The sequence below is a fragment of the Ictalurus furcatus genome, chromosome 3 (assembly GCF_023375685.1).
Source record: "Ictalurus furcatus strain D&B chromosome 3, Billie_1.0, whole genome shotgun sequence".
Taxonomy (NCBI): Eukaryota; Metazoa; Chordata; class Actinopteri; order Siluriformes; family Ictaluridae; genus Ictalurus; species Ictalurus furcatus.
The window spans coordinates 17,486,415-17,507,658 of record NC_071257.1 but is presented as its reverse complement, the minus strand read 5'-3'; the positions used below and the strand labels follow the sequence as shown (position 1 = coordinate 17,507,658).

General features: G+C 35.7%; 1 protein-coding gene across 2 annotated transcripts; it reads left to right on the top strand.

Moving 5' to 3' along the window:
* The first annotated feature begins 2,186 nt into the window (after positions 1 to 2,186).
* On the top strand, positions 2,187 to 17,571 carry pitx3 (paired-like homeodomain 3). Of its 2 annotated transcripts, none has more exons than XM_053621184.1 (4): positions 2,187 to 3,979; positions 10,580 to 10,706; positions 13,317 to 13,522; positions 16,146 to 17,571. In XM_053621184.1, the coding sequence occupies exons 2-4, from the start codon at positions 10,598 to 10,600 to the stop codon at positions 16,710 to 16,712; spliced, it is 882 nt and encodes a 293-aa protein (XP_053477159.1). In that variant the 5' UTR covers positions 2,187 to 3,979; positions 10,580 to 10,597; the 3' UTR covers positions 16,713 to 17,571. The 2 variants fall into 2 exon arrangements, with proteins under 2 accessions (XP_053477159.1, XP_053477158.1); XM_053621183.1 differs by having other exon boundaries at positions 2,187 to 3,988.
* The last annotated feature ends 3,673 nt before the right edge of the window (positions 17,572 to 21,244 follow it).

Here is a 21,244-nt window from a genome sequence, read left to right as displayed (position 1 = left end):
TTACAACTTTGTGGCAACAGTTTGGGGAAGGCCCACATATGGGTCTGATGGTCAGGTGTCCACATACTTTTGACCATATAGTGTATACTCTTAGGTTTGAGCATGTGGACTGCCTTCTTAAATTCAGACCACAAAATATTGATTTTGATAGTGGGAACCTGCATGCTTGTAGTCAGTTTTCTGCTAAAGTACCCGTCTATGGCTGATCAATCAATCCTAACTTTCTGACAGAGGCAATCAGGTTTGGGGATAAAATATCCTGGTAGTGAGCGAAAAGCTGCCTAGCACATGACCTCCTTGAATACTGGCAATAACAGTCCCCAAACAACAATATTGTAGCGTAGTCATCATAGTTTTTGGTGAGTGTCAGGTGATTTTTCAGCAAAAACGTCAGTTTTTTTTACATTCTGCCAGGAACATCACTAGGCCTATTTACATGCATGTTAAAAGTTCATCGCTAGCACGTTTACATGCACGTTAAAAGTCTGATTTCAATCGAGCTAAAAATTCATCTTTTTAAAATGTCATATAAACACTTTAATCAACTGAAATCGTACTGAAATCAAACTGCCAAAATGGGACTTGTAGCTTGACTTCGTCCAGCATGTATACACTTTAATCAAGCTGTTCTGTTGGTTAGTGAAGGATCCACACACAACACAGTTTACTGTTTTTTGGCTACATAGCACAGCCATTTTTGCCTTTTGTTGGTGTTGGATGGATGGGGACAAAGTGGACTTTAATTTTTTATTTTGATATAATTTAAGTAAGTCATATTAGATCAGTCTCTAACACAAATTATAAGACAGGTATACCTTGACCAAAAATAACCTTATTTCTATACATTTTACACCTAATGTTATTCTAAAATATACATGACTAGAAAGATGTTTTGGTGGCTTTAAAAAAAAAATTCATAAATCTCCAGTGACGCCCTTGCTTTCTGCATAGCCAAGAAGGCTTTTCTGAATTTAACTGACCACAACACACAGTTCAAATTGTAATTTATTAATCTTTTAGTAAAGTATTTTTGCAGGCCAAACCAAACTAAAAAAAAATGAATGCCAGAGTTACAAATGTTTTGGTAATGCTGATTTTCTTAATACTCATGTGCATGTGCTGATGAATGTCAATCACATCTATATTACGAAGAAAATTCAAGGCACAGATTATTTATATTTAGCCAACAAATCTCCATAAAAGGCAACACTTAGAGAGAACTGAAAATTACTAAATGACTTCTCAGCAGTGAAAGAGCACGTCCTAAGTGTGGAGGGCACTTAATGCATTAATGCAGCCAAGCCATTGCAGTGCATCCATAGATGCTACCATAGTTACAGCCTAACTCTTCCTCCTTTTATAGGTGCATTTGTGGGGTTGTTTTGCTTTGCTTTCTATCAAATGATTTATAGAAAATGACAGAGTTTCACAAAATGTGCATTAAATGTATTAAGTGTGTGTAAATTAAATAACCTATTTAAATTTGACACAGTCTGTATATATTTGCAGCATATATGCTTAGGAACACATGCTTGCAGGTATGCATTCAGTCAGTCATGCATCAGCAGATTCAGGTCAAGAGATTCAATTAAGGTTCACATCAAACATCAGATTTGGGGAAAATGTGATCTCAGTGACTTTGACCCTGGCATGGTTGCTGGTGGCAGACAGACTGGTTTGAGTATTTCAGAACCTGCTGATCTCCTGGGATTTTCACACACAACCATGTATAGTGTTTACACAGAATGGTGAGAAAAACAAAAAACATGTAGTGAGCAGCAGTTCTGTGGGTAGAAATGCTTTGTTGATAAGAGAGGTTAGACGAAAATTGCCAGACTGATTTGAGCTGACAGGAAGGATATAGTAACTCAAATAACCACTCTTTACAACCATGGTGAGCAGAAAAGAATCTCAGAAAACACAACGCATCAAATCTTGATCCAGATGGGCTACAACAGCAGAAGACCACATCAGGTTCCACTCCTTTCAGCCAAGATGAGAAATCTGAGGTTATGGTGGACACTGGTGCAATGAGTCTGGACAGCTGAAGATAAGAAAAAGACCAGGCGATGTTTTTCCATTCAGCAGGTATAAAGATGTCCCTAATAATGTGGACATTGGGTGTATATAATTGCAGTAACTAACCTGAATAATATGATTTAAAGCCTATCAATCAAGGGTCACATTAAGGAGTTCCCTTACAAGGAAATTTACACAGACTCAAAAACAGTCATAGGATAAAAACTTTTTTTTTTTTTTTCAAAACTAGCTAGATTGTCATAAATACCACATTTCTTGTGTAAATGCTCCTGCGAACAATTTATGAGAAAAAATTGCTAGTATCCAGCTTGATAACTGATGAAGTTCAGCCTACATTTTATTAGGGAACATATCTTATTTGCAGTAGGACTTATCTCTTGAATTTACCGTATTTAAACTAGAAGAAATTCAAATCTGAGATGTTCAATATGTCAAAGGTAAGTATTCCTCAACAATATTTTTTTTTTAAAAAAAGGCCTAATGTGAACCAATTTGGGAAAAGCACATTTTTGCAAACAGGACAACCTGTAGTTCCATTTTGAAGATACGGATGCAAGGAATTACCTCACATGGTCTGTTTCAGTGCTTTAAAATTGAAAACATTAGTCCTAATGAACACTGTTCTGTGAAATATAAGGCCTCTCACAAATTATTAGTGAGACTATCATGCACTGTTTGGGGGAAAAAAATACATACAATTCTCAAAATGGCTTCCACGTTAGAATAAAATGGAAATGAGGATTTGCATGGAAGACTCACATGAAGGCCATGCCCTTAATAATCCCTGCGATAATTACTGAGCACCATTCACTGCACAGTATGTGTGAGAACTGTCTTTTATAACAGAAGCATAGTCCTGGAGGCTTTCCTGGTCTGAAGATTACTACTTGTTCCTGCATGTTCAGACTACACATAGAGTCTTACATTCTACATAGACTATTTTTACAAATGGGCCTTTTATATAGTCTCAAGTAATTCATTACATTATAGTGAAAGGACACACAAGCTGTACTCAAGAAGGCTTTGAAAATCAAAGGTTTTCAATTGTTGGGCCTTCAAAAAACGAACAAGATTGTGTGTAAAACGCCTTGTATGTCCTATGAGCGCTCCTATTGTGTGGGCTACCTCAGAGTTCTGGCTAAAAACTAGGACTTCTGGAGAGGAGAATCATCTGAATTACTAAGTAACCCTTTGCAAAAGAGTGTGACGGGTGGCTGAATGTGTGGAGTGTGCATGTTTTATTTCTTAATAGGGATCAAATAACTTCAAAATGATAGGAATATGTGACAGTTTTGACCCTGTTGGTACATTTGGTTGGAAAATTGCTGGGTTTTTTATTTTTATTTTAATTTTATTTATTTTTTATTTTTTTTTACTTTTTTCTTTTCTTTGACAAACACTGCAGGTTTTGTTTTGAAAAAAAGAGATAAAAGATTTCTTCTGAGTTACTAAAATTAGGGTTAAGGGTAAGTATAGGCATAGCATAAATTTAGCTACTGTAACACACAAGCGAGTGGAAATACCCTACAAAGAAATTACAAACGTCTTTGTGTATGTGTGTGTGTGTGTGTGTGTGTGAGAGAGAGAGAGAGAGAGAGAGAGAGAGAGAGAGGTCTCTGTGGTCTCTGTGAGAGAGAGAGGTCTGTGTGTGTGTGTGTGTGAGAGAGAGAGAGAGAGAGAGAGGGGCAGTCCTTTCTGCCGCGGACCTGTCGCACAAGGTTTAGCATAAAGTCAGTTCCTCTCTGCGTGTGGGGATCGAGCCTTCACTTTTTCCGGCACACTTCATGACAGACACATGTCAGATAAGGAAACGTGAGCTTTCTCATCTTTTGTGCAGTCCAGGGAACTTTCTACATGACGGTTGATCGGTACATCATTTCAGGACAGCAGCTCAGCCACAGCAAAGTTGTATTTTTCGGGGATTACTTCAACCAAAGAGGTATTTAACGTAAGTCAAAGCTACATTCTCCATAAAAGTGTGCAGGGGTAGACAGTGAAAGCTTTTAAACCCGCAGTGAGGAGCGCTGTTCTGTATGATCAAACCTTGAAATCTAGCCTGCGTGTGATGTGGAGCTTCGCTTGTATGACTGGAAACCGGGAGCTAAACAGCATGCCTTCGTCATCACAGTGAAGCAGGAATGATCATCTCTAGGGCCTGATGAAATGCACAAATTCTGGAGTGATACATGCTCGCTACAGTAAATTTAATTTCAGCCTAACTTTAATGAGCACAAATTGTAGAGCGCTTAAACCAAGACTCCGGCTATATCCAAACTTGTTCAGATGTTATAACATCCTATAGGATGCTACTGAATTTATCATCAAAAAGAATTTCATTTAAATGCGTCAAGATAACAGTCGGGGTGACTTGAATTTGCATCACAAACTTTAAAACACTAATAAATACATATTTGTGTATAGACCATCTTTTACAGTTTGTGCGGGCTCAATCATGAGTACTAGCCTATACTTTGAACATTTATTCTGGGATTTCCCCGGTAATTATAGTTATGGGCCTAGCTAGACAACACATGAGGGATGGACTAGTCTACCGGCCCAGGTTCCACTTTAATCTGGCTCACATAGTACTGTATGGTCACTGTATCCGGATCTTCCTGTCAGGATACAGCCATAACCTCCCTTTGAAGAAACCGTGTCTTAGGCATGATATGGACCCAAACTTAATACGAGCCACTTTCGGCCCAGAGTTAAAATGCACACATCATTAAACTGGTTGCATTTGGACCATTTTTATTTATTTATTTATGTATTTTTTGCACAAGCTTCAGTAACACGAAGACCTTAAATTGTGACTGCTACAGGTCGTCATACTGACATTTTCATAATTTACCCTTATACGCCTAAATTCAACCATGTTCGTGCCTGAATCGTGTGCTCTTTGGGTCATTTGAAATGACTAATCAGCTTCGATTAGAGACCTATTATCTTGTCTAGTCAGGCTGTATTTTATCTTGGGGTTTTTTCCCCCTCCGTGTATGTATATCATACTTTCAACTCTTAAAGATAGATTTATAGGCTACAATAATCTGATATCAAACTTATGCTATAGGTCTTATTTCCGTGTAGACTACCTAAAATATTAGAGCAACATATAGGCCATAACAATAGATCTGTTTTTTTTTACGTAGGCTACATTATATTTATATTATACAACAGAGTTGTATAATAGATTTTTGCGGATTAGTCTATAGCTGTACACACAAAGACCCAATAATACTTCAACACATCTGTTTTATTGTTTCTATTATTTATATTATTTCTGTTGTATAGGTATTTATAGGTATTTTTTCTTCCTTCCTTCATTTCTTTCTTTCTTTCTTTCTTTCCTTCTTTGATGTTACTCATCCTACTTGTGCTGTTGTGTCGATCTGAAATTCCCTGTCGATCTGAAAACATCTTATCTTATCTTATCACATGGGAAAAAATATATAGACTACAATAGAATTACATTAGTGTGTATATATATATATATATATATATATATATATATATATATATATATATAAATATATATATATATATATATATATATATATATATATATACACACACACACACACACACACACACACACACACACACACAACAGCTTATTTAAAATGCCATTTAGTATTTTGTTGTACTTAAATAAATGATGTTAATTGGGCCAAATCCACTGATATTTAGAACCTCCTGTTTTATGAAACAGGATATTAGAAATAAAAATAATAATAATTTCATTTGTAAATTATTTGATACTTTATATACCGAGGACTCTATCAATTGAATGAATCTGTTGAGTTTGTTTTAGGCAAGGATTAATCTTGTAACGAAGAGCAATCTTTATTGTCTATTTAGCGAATTTGCAGAGTCTCATTAATATTATAAAATACTCTAATACTCCTATTTGATGGCCGCAAACTAAGCAAATGATGCATAAAATGCGCAGTGATCTAGATTGTGAAAGCGATTAATTTTTCTAAATGAACCTTTAGTAGAAGTCACATCTGGCTGAGTTTAAATGGAGAGTTGGGGTAGGCTGGACATAGTACAGGTCGGGCCTGTTTAAGCTTTCACGCGAGGGTTAAGCGTCCTCATGGACGTTATCATGTGTGACGTAATGAATAAATCCCTGTCAGCTCGAGCTCAGCTGTGGCCCATCAGTTTCCCTGGACTGCGGATGGGCTTCTCACTGGGCTACAGCACGCTTAGCATTGTCAACTCTCAAATTTAGATTACACTATGTATGAATAAATTCACAGCTATAGCACATTCACAACTAGGCTATCATGGCCTTTTCACCAAGATAGTTAGAAGCAATGCACAGTTTATAACATAAACTTATAAGCCTAAATTAGGCTAGAAAACTTCAAGTAAACTGGACTGAGTTATGAGTTCAGATTCAACAGAAAGCTCAGATAGGATGCAATAAAGCAAGAGTTTAGTGTAGATTATATTTCACTAGCACTCAATCATTTTCCCATTAAAAAAAACGAATCCGCATTTGCAATGTTTTGATATGTTTTGTTTTTTTGGGATGTGGTGTTTAACGTCCCTACAGCAAAAACATCTGTATCCCAGCACCAAGATTAAAACTGCCTGAATAAACATTGGCAGTGTTATATTGCTAGCTGTGCATCTCCCAGTTCACAGATATGTAGAGCTGCAGCTTTAACACACACAGGCAAATGCAAATGGATGTTAGGAGGGTGGAAATTAACATCTACAAACATTGGGTAGAAATTCCATCTGCCGCCGGCTCGAGTGGGCCCGTAATAAGTTCTCAGACAGCAAAGTGACACACATCTTAATCAACTCTTAATCCAGGGAATTAATTCTGGACGCGTTTATGAATAATTCCCAGCCTAATAACGCTGCCAATGGAAATGTGCTTAGTCTGCCTTGGTCGAACCAACAGATGGACTCAACAATCTCCAGAAAAATTAGAGGATTTCCCAATCTATTATATTCTCAGCTCTTATATATATATATATTTTAACGAGATCGCAATATAGATTTCGCCTATGTAAACTTCTCAATTAATACGTGGCACCACTATCCCGCGCTGAGATGCATGTTTTAAACTATATTAAGAGCCCGACGGCTGGACGATCTTGGGCTAAGCTACTTGTATAGTTTCCATTTCTGTATACACATGCTGCTTTTTAACCTATGCGAGTAAATCGGTGCTTTGCTTATGCAAATTATTGTCAAAATACGCGCTGAAAAATCTGGAGAGAAAAGCACGAGTGCCTCATGTGAAGTCTTAGAATATTTGTCCCTCTTTCGGAACCCTTGATTATAAACCTATAGGAAGTGTAGTTACTGCCTGTATTACTGGCAAGTTGTAAAATCAAGTGTGAAACGTGCTCAAGGCCAGCTCAGTGGAAACTATTACAATTATCCTAATAAAAGTGGCCGGCTACTGAATACCAAATGGCGATGCTGACCGTAATACCGCCTATAAAATGCTTGGAGGTCGGAGTGTCCTAACATCTTAATCAGGATATTTGCTCCGTATGAATGTTAGAGACACGGTGTAATGATTTAAGTTATAAAACTGGATTTAACAGAGAAAGCGTAAGGCTTTATTTTTTAATTCTCTTATTATTATTATTATTATTATTATTATTATTATTATTATTATTATTATTATCATTATGGTACACATATTCTTCCCAAATGGTCATATTAACTTGATAGTTTATTTAACAGTTAAAATAAATAAATAAATAAATAAATAAAATAAACTAGTCTATAACATGTTCAGTGTGTGGAGTTGAATGTGAATGTTATGTCTTCACCCGAGGAAGTCCGTGACATCTTGTTCCGTCAAAATAACTAAAGTAATCAAAAAATAATAACTGACATGACATCCAGTAACCCTAGCTCAGCGTTTGAACAAATTCCTATTCATTCTGGCCAGTCATCGAAATGCATGTTTTGTATTTGTATGTCGTGTTGAAATTAAGCATTTTTAATATTTTACCGACAAAAAAACAGTCCTTTATCTTTTGTCTTTTATGTTGTCTTCACAGTGGGTTTTTAATAAAGTCTCAAAACCGTAGTGACTGATTGTGCTAGGGTCGTTCCTGTTAGAGGTTTAGAGGCTTAGAGGTTTCACTGTTAGAGGTAATAGTTGGTACTTGTTTCAATAGATTTTTTCTCGGTTTACACACACATCAGTCAGGACATATTCTATTATAATGGCAGCACAGAATGAGATCAGAACACACTATCCGTACACACCTTTTAAATAAATAGTAGATTTATGACTACAGTTGAACACATGGTATATACAATAACGGAGCGATTACCAGCATCTGTGTGTTGTGTATTCCAGGACTGGTCTTAGCACCACAAATCTCCTAAATCAATAGTAAAAAAAAAAAGGGAAAAGAAAAGAAAATTGTCAGCATATATTTTTCACTGTTGTATTGAACATCAGACATCAGATGGGCATCAGACATGAACTGCATATTTAAGAATGAAAAAAAAATAAAGAAAGAATTATATAATTAAATAAATACTAACGATTGGATAATTATATGTTAATTAACTTTATTTGTTGAATTTGCAAATTAATCCCAAGCTTGGAAAATGCGCTATGCTCTATAATAATAATAATAATAATAATAATAATAATAATAATAATAATAATCGTATATAGTTTTCTTGTCTATCACGTGTCATCACTGGTTGTTTCTGTCCCGCTGATCCACCGTTCTCATTAAAATAATCGTGATCATAGTAATACAATCGATATGATTTTATGGGGAAATTCACGTAATTTAGTTTACATTTTGCATTTGCTGATGCTTGTCTGACGAGAAGGTATTTAATGGGGAGGGGGTATGTTAAATATGTTTGTTATAATAGGTATAATATGTTTCGTTTTGTATTGCTATTTGTACACAAGGATACTGACTTTCTCTTCAGAAGAACACACGTGTAAGGGATCATATTTTATATGCATCATGATCATTATATTCTTTATATATATATTTTTTATGTGCATCTTATCTTGAAGTCTACTTCATTGGAACCAATGTTTTCATTTATGAAAGATATTAATTTGAATATTACAATTTTTTCCAGATGAATAGCTATTTTGTACAGCTCCACAATTAAAAGACAAATCAGAATAATCTTGATTCTGGCATATAAATCCTTGGGCACTCTCCTGCTCTTTTCCAGGCAGATGGAAGGACTGCACTTATAGATGAATATTGTCTTCCAGTCTCGCTTTTTGGCAGCCTATAGGCGACACTGAAATATTATAGCACTTCAGAGGTTATGGCAGTCCACGCGTTAAGGGAGTGACTCTCTGATATGTAAGGTGTTAACTGCTGTTGTATAAATAAACGAGCTGTTATTTTATTCCATTCTATTACGATGTGATGGATTTGCGCTTCGCCTTACAGATGTGTTTTTTTTGACACAGCAAGTAGACAATCCTTTCTCTTATAAATATAAAGATTAATTGTGTTTATAGTTTTGTTGGTGTTGCTTGATCATGGCTGGGTTTCCTTAAAAGGATTGCAGCTTGTTAAATGGTAGAGTGAGCATCACATTTAACTCTCTCTCTCTCTCTCTCTCTCTCTCTCTCTCTCTCTATCTATCTATCTATATCTATATCTATCTATCTATCTATCTATATATATATACATATATATATATATATATATATATATATATATATATATATATATATATATATATATATATATAGTGAGAGAGAGAGAGACAGAGAGAGAGTTTTTTGGGAAACGGGCCTCGTTTGTAGATGTCTCTGAGGGTGTTTTGTTATTGTTGTTGTTGTTGTTGTTGTTGTTGTTGTTGTTTTACAAAAGTATATTCTCTAGGCATATTAACTGATTAAATTTTCCACTTTTTGATATTGTCGATTTGTCTTTAATCATGATAAACATATTTCGCACAGGCTGTTCACACTGATATTATCAAATCCACAGTCGAGAGTAAACTTCCTAACATTTCTGCACACTGTTTTGCGGCTTGCTTTTAACCTACATATTTTACAGGCATAATCACAGCCAAGGCTATATGATATTAAAAATGCACACGATTTTCATTTTACAATATTAGCGAAAGGAAAATCTGCATTTGGGGAGCACAGGCTGAATATATATATATATATATATATATATATATATATATATATATATATATATATAATTTTTTTTAAAGGAAGGAGAAATAGGCTACTTGGAACTTCAGGGCTTTTTTCAGATTGAAATTCTGACACGCTTATTAGTAGGACATCGAATAAAAATAACACTCGCTCGTTTAATAATAGGCCTACTTCTTATTATTAATATGATTAGGATTATTATTATGGTGATGATTATTATTATTAGCAGGTTATTTAATGCCGTGAATTCATTGCGCATATTGCGTTGGGGAATAGTTTATTGATGTCCTTTCATATTCTTTAAAAAAAATTGCATGCTATTTTGTTTTATTTACTGTAAAGTCCTGATAGTCATTGAAAGTCCGTGTGTTTTGTGGTGTTTTGCAGAGCCTGTGGGTCGGGGGGATGGAGTTTAATCTGCTGGCGGACGCCGAGGCCCGCAGCCCCGCATTGTCTCTTTCCGACTCCGGCACACCGCAACACGACGCGGCGTGTAAAGGCCAGGACAACAGCGGTCAGTCTACTCAAGATAAACTATCCACACAAACACTGGATCTAAAGGCAAAGTTATGCTTCGAAAGTCAAATGCATTAATCCAGGATGTTTACCGGCTGTGCGAGCAAAACATATACTAAAGTACCGCAATAAATAGAATAACAAATTAATGAAGAATATTTCACACACACACACACACACACACACACACACACACACACACACACACACACACACTGTTGTTAAATCAGGATTCTTTATACTCTACATCCCCAATTCCCCAATAAAATCACAGAAATAGTCTTAGCTAAATAAATCAGGCCGCTAAATGGCATGATGTTAATGCACGACAGGTGTAAATAACCTAAAGTTTCGGATGGTTTCTTCTAAATGAATACCACAATCTATAGGATTTTGTTTAAGATAGCCTAAGCTGTTGTTTTTTCTCTCTAGGAGGCTCGGACAACAACAGGGATATATATTGTACATTTATGCAAATTAACTTTCTGACTTTTATTTACTTTTTTGTTATGTTTATTACAACAGATTACCTTTCTAAACCATGTGCAGCAAATATAATCGGAAGCCTCTGATCAGACTGAACACGTCAACTTAAAATATAGCCTGTTCATTTTCACTAGCAGTTTTAAGTCAGTTGTTGAGTGGGGATTTGTGTCCCATGCGGTAATGTTCTGAGGTTGGGTCTAAATGGTGTACTGTAAATCCCTAAAGTAGCCATTTTCCACATCATCTGTGAAATTTAGTGGTTTATATCTGAAAGCCCGTGACTGCAGGATAGCAAAACAAAACTGGCAGCATTTTAGCGCAGAGAGCTTAATTTTATTTTTATTTTAGATCTCTGAATTTTACCCCCCAAAAAAAGGTTTTTAAAAATTGTTGCTTATAACTTTGCATCAATACATATGATTTAATAACGACTAAACAGCATGTTATCGTTTATTATTTCCACTCATTTCCAAAAAGAGATGGAAGAAGCATAGGCCTACATACAGTATTTTCTGAAGTCTCTACATCACCGACAGACCAAATGGGTTGAAAATGTTATTAAGCAAAAGCATTGCAGGTTAATGTCTAAAGGGAAACATAAAATAGGCTACATGAGAGTTAATGTAGTTAACTGTCAGTTAAAAGTAAACAGTAAATAGTAAAGAGACAGTTAATGGTAAAAATACTCACAGTTAATGTGATTAATGTTTTCAAGCAAAAGTATAAAGCTCAAGCAGGTGAACTGATATGAAGTTGAAAAGTGGAAGTCGGGTGTATTCGAGTTTATGGAACAAGCAAGCAAAGGAAGCTTTGGAATTCAATGTTGAAATTGCACTTTACCAGTGGACACATTTTTCACATTTATTAAAAAAACAAACAAATAAAAAATACAAAATATTGTAATTTAACTAATCTCATCTTGTTGTTCTGTATTTATTTTATTTATTTATTTATTTATTTACCAGAGATAACCATATTTGTTGTATTATTTGTAAGAATATGTGTGAAAGTTCAAAAGATATTACACTTCATGAATAAATAATCACTGTAAATACACCTGGAAATATTTTGATTATCCCCTCTACTCATTCTCAAGACTTTTTCATTGACTTGCTTTAAAACAGGTCATACATACAGTACATTTGCATCCCACAGTGCACATACAAAGCCACTTAGGATGTTTTTGAGGGTTGTGTTTCTTGTTTTGTCATTATATAGGTCAACTGAGAGTTTCAAACCTGCCCTTATGAGACTTATATTCACTTATGCTGTAATCTGAAGGACAGCCAAGTGGCTGCAGATAAATGTATATTTAATTGGAGCCAAATGTGACAAGGGATGAGGCAGACACATAAATCAATTTATAACAAGGCTTCAGGCCCCAGAGTAAGCCAACAGCCTTCCAATGAAGTGGTCGGTGGTTTTTCCTCCTGACAAAGTGAAATCAGTGTGGAAGAACATGTCATAATCTTAGCAATGTACTGTAAGAGCTGATTGTTATCAGAAGCCAAAATTTGAATGTGTGTGTGTGTGTGTGTGTGTGTGTGTGTGTGTGTGTGTAGGACCTTACATATGTTAAAACAATTATTAAAATTGCTGTAACAGTTTTTTTTTCTAAATATATAAATAAAATTATATATATATAAAAATATATTTCTATTTACAGTAATGTACATTAATGGGCTGAAAAAAATCCTACTGATGTATGGAGAATTGTGATGTGTTGGAAAGCTGGCTGGTTTAGAAATGCTCCTGCAGTTAAGCCCATGCCAAACAGCTCCAAACCTGCCCTGTCACTAATGCCTGATCCAGGGATTATGTGGCCAACTAATTTAGCTCCTTCTGTGAGGTCTTCAATTTGCAGAACTGCTCTGGTGAGGGAGGATTTTCCCCAGACATAACAAATGCTGTTTGGTCTTACTGTTTACTTTGTTTTGTGGCACTCTTTATTTCTTGGTGTTCATGAAAAGGCAATTTTCCCCTGCATCTTTTTTTCTTGAAAAAATGAATTTGTCTCTGAGCATTTATAAAAAATAATTTGTAATATGCAAATGGTGCACAAGTAATCTGAATTTCAATTAAATATTTCTTCTTTTTTTTTCTTTTTTTTTTTTTACTGCAGACACAGAGAAGTCCCATCAGAATCAGACAGATGAATCAAACCCTGAGGATGGGTCTCTGAAGAAGAAGCAGCGCAGGCAGAGGACACATTTCACTAGCCAGCAACTACAAGAACTGGAGGCCACCTTCCAGAGAAACCGCTACCCAGACATGAGCACGCGAGAGGAAATCGCCGTATGGACAAATCTCACAGAAGCACGAGTGAGGGTATGTGTCTAGTAGACACTCTGAGCTGCAGAAACTGAGCATCACTCAACAACAATTACAGCTGTTTAATGATGTCATTTTAAAGAGATAATTTTTTGTGCTTTGTGATCAGAAATGTAGTGAAAATCTACTACATATATCAGCAACTACTTTATCACTGTGAGAAGATTTGGAGGATTTTACTCAAAACGCTTACTCTCAATTTGTCTTATAGAGACACTGATATGGTAACCCTACTGTTTCACAATTTAGAATTTGTTAATCATCACTTTCGAAATTTTGCAACATTAAATTTTAAGTCATATACATTTACACATAATTATAAAATGATAAAATACTAAAGTGATCAAATATCAGTTCAGACACCATTTCAGCTGATCAGAAATCACTTTAGTATAACACAAAATGTGATCTAATACAAATGCCATACAGCATACGGCAGACACGTTTATTAGACACGTATTACTCATATGCAAATTCAGTGCTATTCCTCTCAAATCTCAGCCAGGACATTTAGTTATCACAGCGTAGTAGAGAATAAAGCAGGTGGGCTGCTAGCCTGATGGATGACAGCACATTTACTGGCTTCATGCCTGCCCGACATCTAAAGGATCAAATTCATGCTGGACAGAGGAAAGGTCACATAGCATGCAGTCTTGGCTATTTTGAAAGAACAACAGGGCTGGCGCTGTCCCTGTCCTAATGTCTATCAGTGGCCTCCTGAACCCTGTATGTATCCCACTAATCCTAGCAGAACATTCGCTCCTGCAACATATTCTGAATGCTTCTTCTGTCATGTTGATTTATGCAATTGAATGACTATGTGTTCCTAATACACTCTCCAAGCCTAAATCATGACCCTGACCTGAAGCCAAGCTGACCTGGGCTACATTTAAAGCCACGCTGGACAAAGATGGAATTTTTTTTTTTCAGGAAAATCTTTGTCATGTCACTATTACTGTTCACTGGCTATTTTATGGAAGGCTTCATCATCATATATTAAAAATAGCTGAATTGTACTGTATAAAGTTTTTTTTTCACAATCTTGCAGTTTTTATGCTATGTTTTAGGCTCCTGGGAATAAGAATATAGACATTTATTGTTATTACAAGTAACTTTATGCAAATATAGTGTTGATTCAGTGAATCATGAAACAGCTGAGAACCTAAATTAAGACCAGAGAAACCCTGGCAATCCAGATAGCATTCAGTTACAGATAGATATTCAGTTATTTCTGTGAAGCCTTAAACACCATTGATATCATTGCAAACATGTTTCAAAGAGTGGGGGATTCCACATCCCTTAAAATAAACTAGTGGCATAATGCCACTGTGTGGTATATTACACTATTTGCTGTCCAAATGAGCTTCTCATTACTATAGCAAGACTTAATGTCACTCAGACAAGTATTAAAGGATGACAGATTTCAATCATAGGCAACAGTTAACTTTTCTACTTGCTCCTTTTAGTATCTGAAAGATCAAAGATCAACCTGTAATGTCATCAAGAGGCAATCTATTAGTGAGAATTAGAAGGATTTCCAAATATTCACTGTTTTATTATGAATAACAAATGGGGTTTTACCCATTAAATTTCCTCTGCAATTCAGCTCAATGTATGCTTAAGAAAACAGATTTTGAGGAGCTAGATTCAATATTATCCTTTAAAATTAGCAATTAAAACGTTAATCCACCTACAACCTCTAAAAATAGGACTTTAAATTTGACTAATGTGCAGAGAGATCTCTCTCAACATTTCTGCCAGACGTAGCTCATAGTAGGGGGATAATTTAGTTTAATTAATCAGGCCTAATGTAATGCCTACAGAACTTGTCTTTCATTTACTTTTGTAATTTTCTCATGAAATATTAAAAAAAAGAAAATATTTTATCTTTGATATACTTGCCAAATCTACAGTTTTACTGTGGAATTGGGAGATTTCTGTCTTTATTTTTTGTGTCCATGGTATAGGAGTAGGACATTTTACATACATTAATTATATTAATGTAGTTAAAAGTGAAATAAACAAGGTGGGGGTGTTTTAATGCAATGCATAAATACTTGGGCTGTTACACTTGTGTGTGTATGTATGACTATAGTACAGTGAATTAACAGATGAAAATGTATATCACTATACTTTGATAAATTACAACCATGGTCATATGAAAGTAAAACAGGAGGCTGCTTTTTTAGTGAGTGTGCTTGTTGTGTGAAGGAGAATTGGTTTAGTCACTCTGGTGTTCTTTATTCTTTCACTCTGGTGTTCACATATTGACATATGTGACAATATAAGATCATTTTAGGGCCTTCATTAAAAAAAAAAAAAACAGGATGTAATACTGTTTCATTGAAAAAAAGAAGTTAAACAAAAGTAACATATTATGTTACATATAAGATGTAAATGCATTATATTTGTCAGTGGTAATAATGATTATAATACAGGATCAGGGCTGGTTTGGGGGCTGGTTTTTGGTTTTGTTACATATACTTTGTAAGAAAAAAATACATGTTACATAAAAATCTAATTACTGATTTTGTGTATAACTGATATTGTGAAACTAAAAACATACTGTATGTAGCCTGTAGTTTTGACATTTTTTTCCTTTCTTTGTCTCTTGATCCAGGTATGGTTTAAAAACCGTCGTGCCAAGTGGAGAAAGAGAGAAAGGAACCAGCAGGCTGAGCTGTGTAAGAATGGCTTTGGTGCCCAGTTTAACGGACTCATGCAGCCATATGATGATATGTACTCTGGCTATTCATACAACAACTGGGCCACCAAGAGCTTGGCTAGCAGCCCCCTATCAGCCAAAAGCTTCCCTTTCTTTAACTCTATGAATGTTAGCCCCCTGTCGTCGCAGCCCATGTTCTCCCCACCTAACTCCATCCCCTCCATGAACATGGCTTCCTCCATGGTGCCCTCAGCAGTGACAGGGGTGCCGGGATCAGGCCTGAATAACCTGGGCAACTTGAACAATCTGAACAGCCCTACGCTCAACACAGTGGCAGTGTCAGCGGCCACCTGCCCCTACGCCACTTCGGCCAGCCCCTACATGTACAGAGACACTTGTAACTCCAGCCTGGCTAGTCTACGGCTGAAAGCCAAACAACACACCAACTTTGCATACCCGGCTGTGCAAAACCCTGTATCTAACTTAAGCCCCTGCCAGTATGCAGTAGATCGGCCTGTATGAATCTCTTCTGCTCATGTGAGAAAATCCCCATCCTGTCCTTAAACCCACTACTGATCTAATCTGCCATTTCATTCTAAGGCATCAACCAGCAATATGGACTGGCTGCAAACATGCAACTTTTGAAAATGACTGAAACCATAGGAATAAGATTCATGAGGAAATAAAAGAAAAATTAACTCAAAATGGACCATGACTCAAAAGGACTTGATCATGACACTTGGCTTTTGAACTGACCAAGTGGATTTCTAAACTTTTCTCTCCAGCATGACTAGAGTGAATTACGAAGACGAGGATTGAATGCTTTTTACTGCATTGGTAGCAAAGCCTTGCAAGGAAAAGTGTCCAAAATATATTCGCTACGAGCCCACAATGAGGCACATGTGTCTGCAATACAGGCAAAAGTATGTACATAATGGCTTTCTGTTTTGTATGTGACAAAAATATCTATGAAATGTAGTATTTTAAAGAATGATTTAAGCATGTTCCTCAAGAGCAGAACCTGGATAAATATGGATTTTAAAGGAATTTTAATCTTTGTTGTGAATTCCATTCACCTAGGGTAAGAGGTCATGTCAAAGGTTGCTGTCAGACGAAGAATTAGCATTGAGTAGTTTGAGAGAAAGACAAATAAGTTCAAGCGTAAAAATAAGTTCCAGCTCTGCTGAAACATAGAACATTCAAGGTTAAAAAAAAAAAGTAACTAAAAAGCCATTGAATATAGTTTTGTGTGGTGTTCTAAAAAGGGAGTCTATGACTGTAAAATAATGTATGTAAGAGTGCAGTTGTTGAAAAAAACTTTTCTGGTGTAGCCTGATTTGTCTCATTAAAATGAAAATAAAGAATTATTTGTTTTAATGAGTAACACCCTGAACAAATATAGAGTTCAGTGAACCTATTAGCCCTCTAAATGATTATTGTCACATCAGGACAAAATCTGAGAGAGTGTTCTCTCCTTGTACTTGTCAGTCAATAGCAATGTTCCTTAAGTTCCATTACAACATCATACAGAGGGAACAAGGGTGAACTAGAGTGGGAGATGGAAAGATATAGATGTTCCTGGTGACTCGTCACTGATCTGTTTGACCTACACGCTTGTAGAGTCCTCCCCTAGCTGCAAGCGGCACTTTATCGTGAATACCCTGTAATGAGAGGGTGGAGGGGATTCTTGGTGCTGCGCCTTGTCTATTAGCGGGAACGTGGCCAACATTACGTAAGCACATAAAAGGCATCACTCCAGAGTGCCACAGTGACCAATCATCCAGTCACAGCCTAAACTAAACCTGAGAACCTTCAGCTGTCCACAAAAACAGTCTACCATTTCAGACCTTTCAATTCAGTTTCTCCACTTGTTTACAGAGAAAAGTTTCACAGAGAATACTTATACAGCGTACACATTTTGGGGGGAAAATTTTAGCTATATTATTTTATTGAACTGGAATATTGTTAATCATCAAACAAGATCTGTAATTATGCTCTGTGGATATATTTACTACAACTACAACAATTACTCCTTACAAAGCACTACAAACTTACTCTGGATCGGATAGAGTGGATGTCAATTTATGTGTTTCTTTTAGCCATTTGATGTGTTATTTCTCACAAAAGGTGTCTTACATTTAAAACAAAAATACACACCACACAACAATATTAGCACAGTATTAGCTCATCTTTAAACTTTTCTGCATGTTGATTCATACTAAAGTCACCATTCCCACAAAATAATACTTTTACCAGCATCAGAACGGAATAACACAGAAGACAGGGTCAGAAGACAATGGAGCTCAATGTAATTAACAGTGTATAGAGAGTGCAGTTGATAACACACTGACTAGTGGAAATAAAATGACGAAATTAAGCTCTTTGTAGTACCAAGAAGTCAAACTCATTTGTAGAAAATAAATAGTTGCAGTGGTTACAGATAGTGTGTGTGTGTGTGTGTGTGTGTGTGTGTGTGTGTGTGACACTGATGATCCTCTCTCAGCACTCTGAATCAATATCTCACTGAAGTATAATTAAGCTCTTTGTAGTATTGGTAGATCAAGAAGTTAAACTCATTTGTAGAAAATAAATAGTTGCAGTGGTTACAGATAGTGTGTGCATGCATGTGTGTGTGTGTGTGTGTGTGTGTGTGTGTGTGTATGTGTGTGTGTGATCTGTATTCTCAGACAAGGCTTGGTCACACTGATGATCCTCTCTCAGCACTCTGAATCAATATCTCAGTGAAGTGTAAATATCCTCTCATCTTCGATGTTTACTTCACACAGCAGACTGTGAACTAGAAAGAAAATGCATTTACAGTAGTTTTGACCCCTGGCCCAAAAAACCTAAGAAGAGTAACGATCACCTCAGAGATTTGAGTCACCTGTACAGCTATTTTTATTTTCAAATTTGAGCCAATAAGTAGTACTTGTTTGGTAAGTTAACCTTGGTAATTAACAGACTCATATTGTATAGAGATAGTATATAATTTAAAAGTTATCTTAGGAATTATTCTAATTATTTTATAAACAAAATTGCAAAAGAATATATATAATTATACAACATTATATCCAATCAGGCCCTCCACTAATGTTTATTGTTTATCCTCTATCCTTGTTTCACATGGTTATCTTTATTTGGTTAGCTTGTTTGTCTGAAAGAAGCAGATTAGGAGGGATACCATTAAAACTAACCCAAGGCCAATTTACTTTAATTATAATAACACAAGCTTTTTTCTCTCTCTTTTTTTCTTTTTAAATATATTGTCCTTTTACTGCCCATTAAGAGACAAAAAGTAGACAAACTATAACATTAAATAAGGCTAAATCCTGTTTTAAATAATAGTATTTCCATTTTATATATATATGTATATAGCGGCTGTGGCTCAGGTGGTAGAGCGGGTTGTCCACTAATCGTAGGGTTGGCGGTTCGATTCCCGGCCCACATGACTCCACATGCCGAAGTGTCCTTGGGCAAGACACTGAACCCCAAGTTGCTCCCGATGGCAAGTTAGCGCCTTGCATGGCAGCTCTGCTACCATTGGTGTGTAAGTGTGTGTGTGTGTGAATGGGTGAATGAGACACAATGTAAAGCGCTATATAAGTGTGCCATTTACCATATATATATATGCACACACACACACACACATAATCATATAATAAGTGTTAGTAAGCAATATTATATATGAATAATATAGAAATTATTCTTCAGTATACGCAAAGTGTAGTGTCAAGCAATAACACAGAAACGAACGTTTTTCTGTGATTACAAACTTGACATTTCTAACTTTAGCTGTTAGTAATAATATTTATCTGACATATAACTAGCTCCAAAAGACTACAAGAAGAGAATATTATGAAACTTGTCAGATGAAGGCTTGCAATCATGGAATAATGAAAGCCTTTTATCAAAAAACTCATAATCAAAAGTCATATCTTACATAACACACTCAAAAAGATATGGGTGCTTCATATGAAGAGCTAGTGCCCTAATTCACTAATTGCATACATAGTTGAAGGTCTCAGCCTAATTACATTTTTTTAATCAATGCTACAGTGAAATCATGTCATGGGCCAGGCACTAAGACAAAATTAATATGAAAATTTAGATAAAAGTTATTGAAGCCTGAACAGAGTGTCTTAATCATGATAATTAGTACTGAAAATAAAAAAGAAACACTGTGGAGAAATGTAATTTCTTTTCATACTAAGTTCTAAATGAGGATTAAAGAAATGAAAGTCTGTCAGGATGGTTCTCCAGAATTATTAACAAGACAAATTGATCAGAAACAGATGAAACTTCACATTCGGTTCCATCTGTCTTTGATCAGTCACATTTGTGCAAACAGTTCATAAAACACCTATTATACTGATACATTGCTGTGTGTTTCCATCGATTTTTTATCAGTTTGTCTTGTTAATAATTCTAGAGAGACACTTTGGCTGACTTTAATTATATATAAACCTCATTTAGAACATTATATTTCTTGCACAGTGTTTTACCATTTTTATTTTTTGCAATAAGTAACATAATTAAGACACCATATGTCACAATGAATATAATTCAAATGTCATGTCTGGATTGTGCACATAGTCTAGAATTTCTTCTATGTAAATCTGTCTTGCTCGCATTACCTCTAGTCATCTTCAAGTTAGCTCATTCTCCTCTCGTGGCCTTGGTCAGATCTCCTGGGACCATCTTCTGATTGTAATGCACTGGCAGGATTAAAATTCCAGAGGCAAAATCCCGAGACAGAACGGATCCGTTTGAGCCCACACCCTGCTCTGTAATTTTATTTTATATTATTATTGGCTACACTGCTGAATAAATAACCAAAGGCAGGCCTACAGTGGCATTCATAATATACAGTATAAATATAATACAAATTTATAAAACATACTTGTGTTTGCCTTGCTTGTTAATCTTTAACACTTATAGACTATAGTTCAAATTAAAGATGCAAGATAAATAAAAGATAAAGATTGATATAAACTCCCAGTGTTAAATAAGACACATAGGTTAAATGTTACAGCACATACCATAAGCATAAATAA

Bases quoted from the DNA above. Each gene is read 5' to 3' on its own strand.
- pitx3 (XM_053621184.1), top strand. From the start codon at position 10,598: ATGGAGTTTAATCTGCTGGCGGACGCCGAGGCCCGCAGCCCCGCATTG. The intron at 10,707-13,316 runs GTCAGTCTACTC...TTTTTACTGCAG, and splicing joins TAAAGGCCAGGACAACAGCG to ACACAGAGAAGTCCCATCAG. The intron at 13,523-16,145 runs GTATGTGTCTAG...CTCTTGATCCAG, and splicing joins TCACAGAAGCACGAGTGAGG to GTATGGTTTAAAAACCGTCG.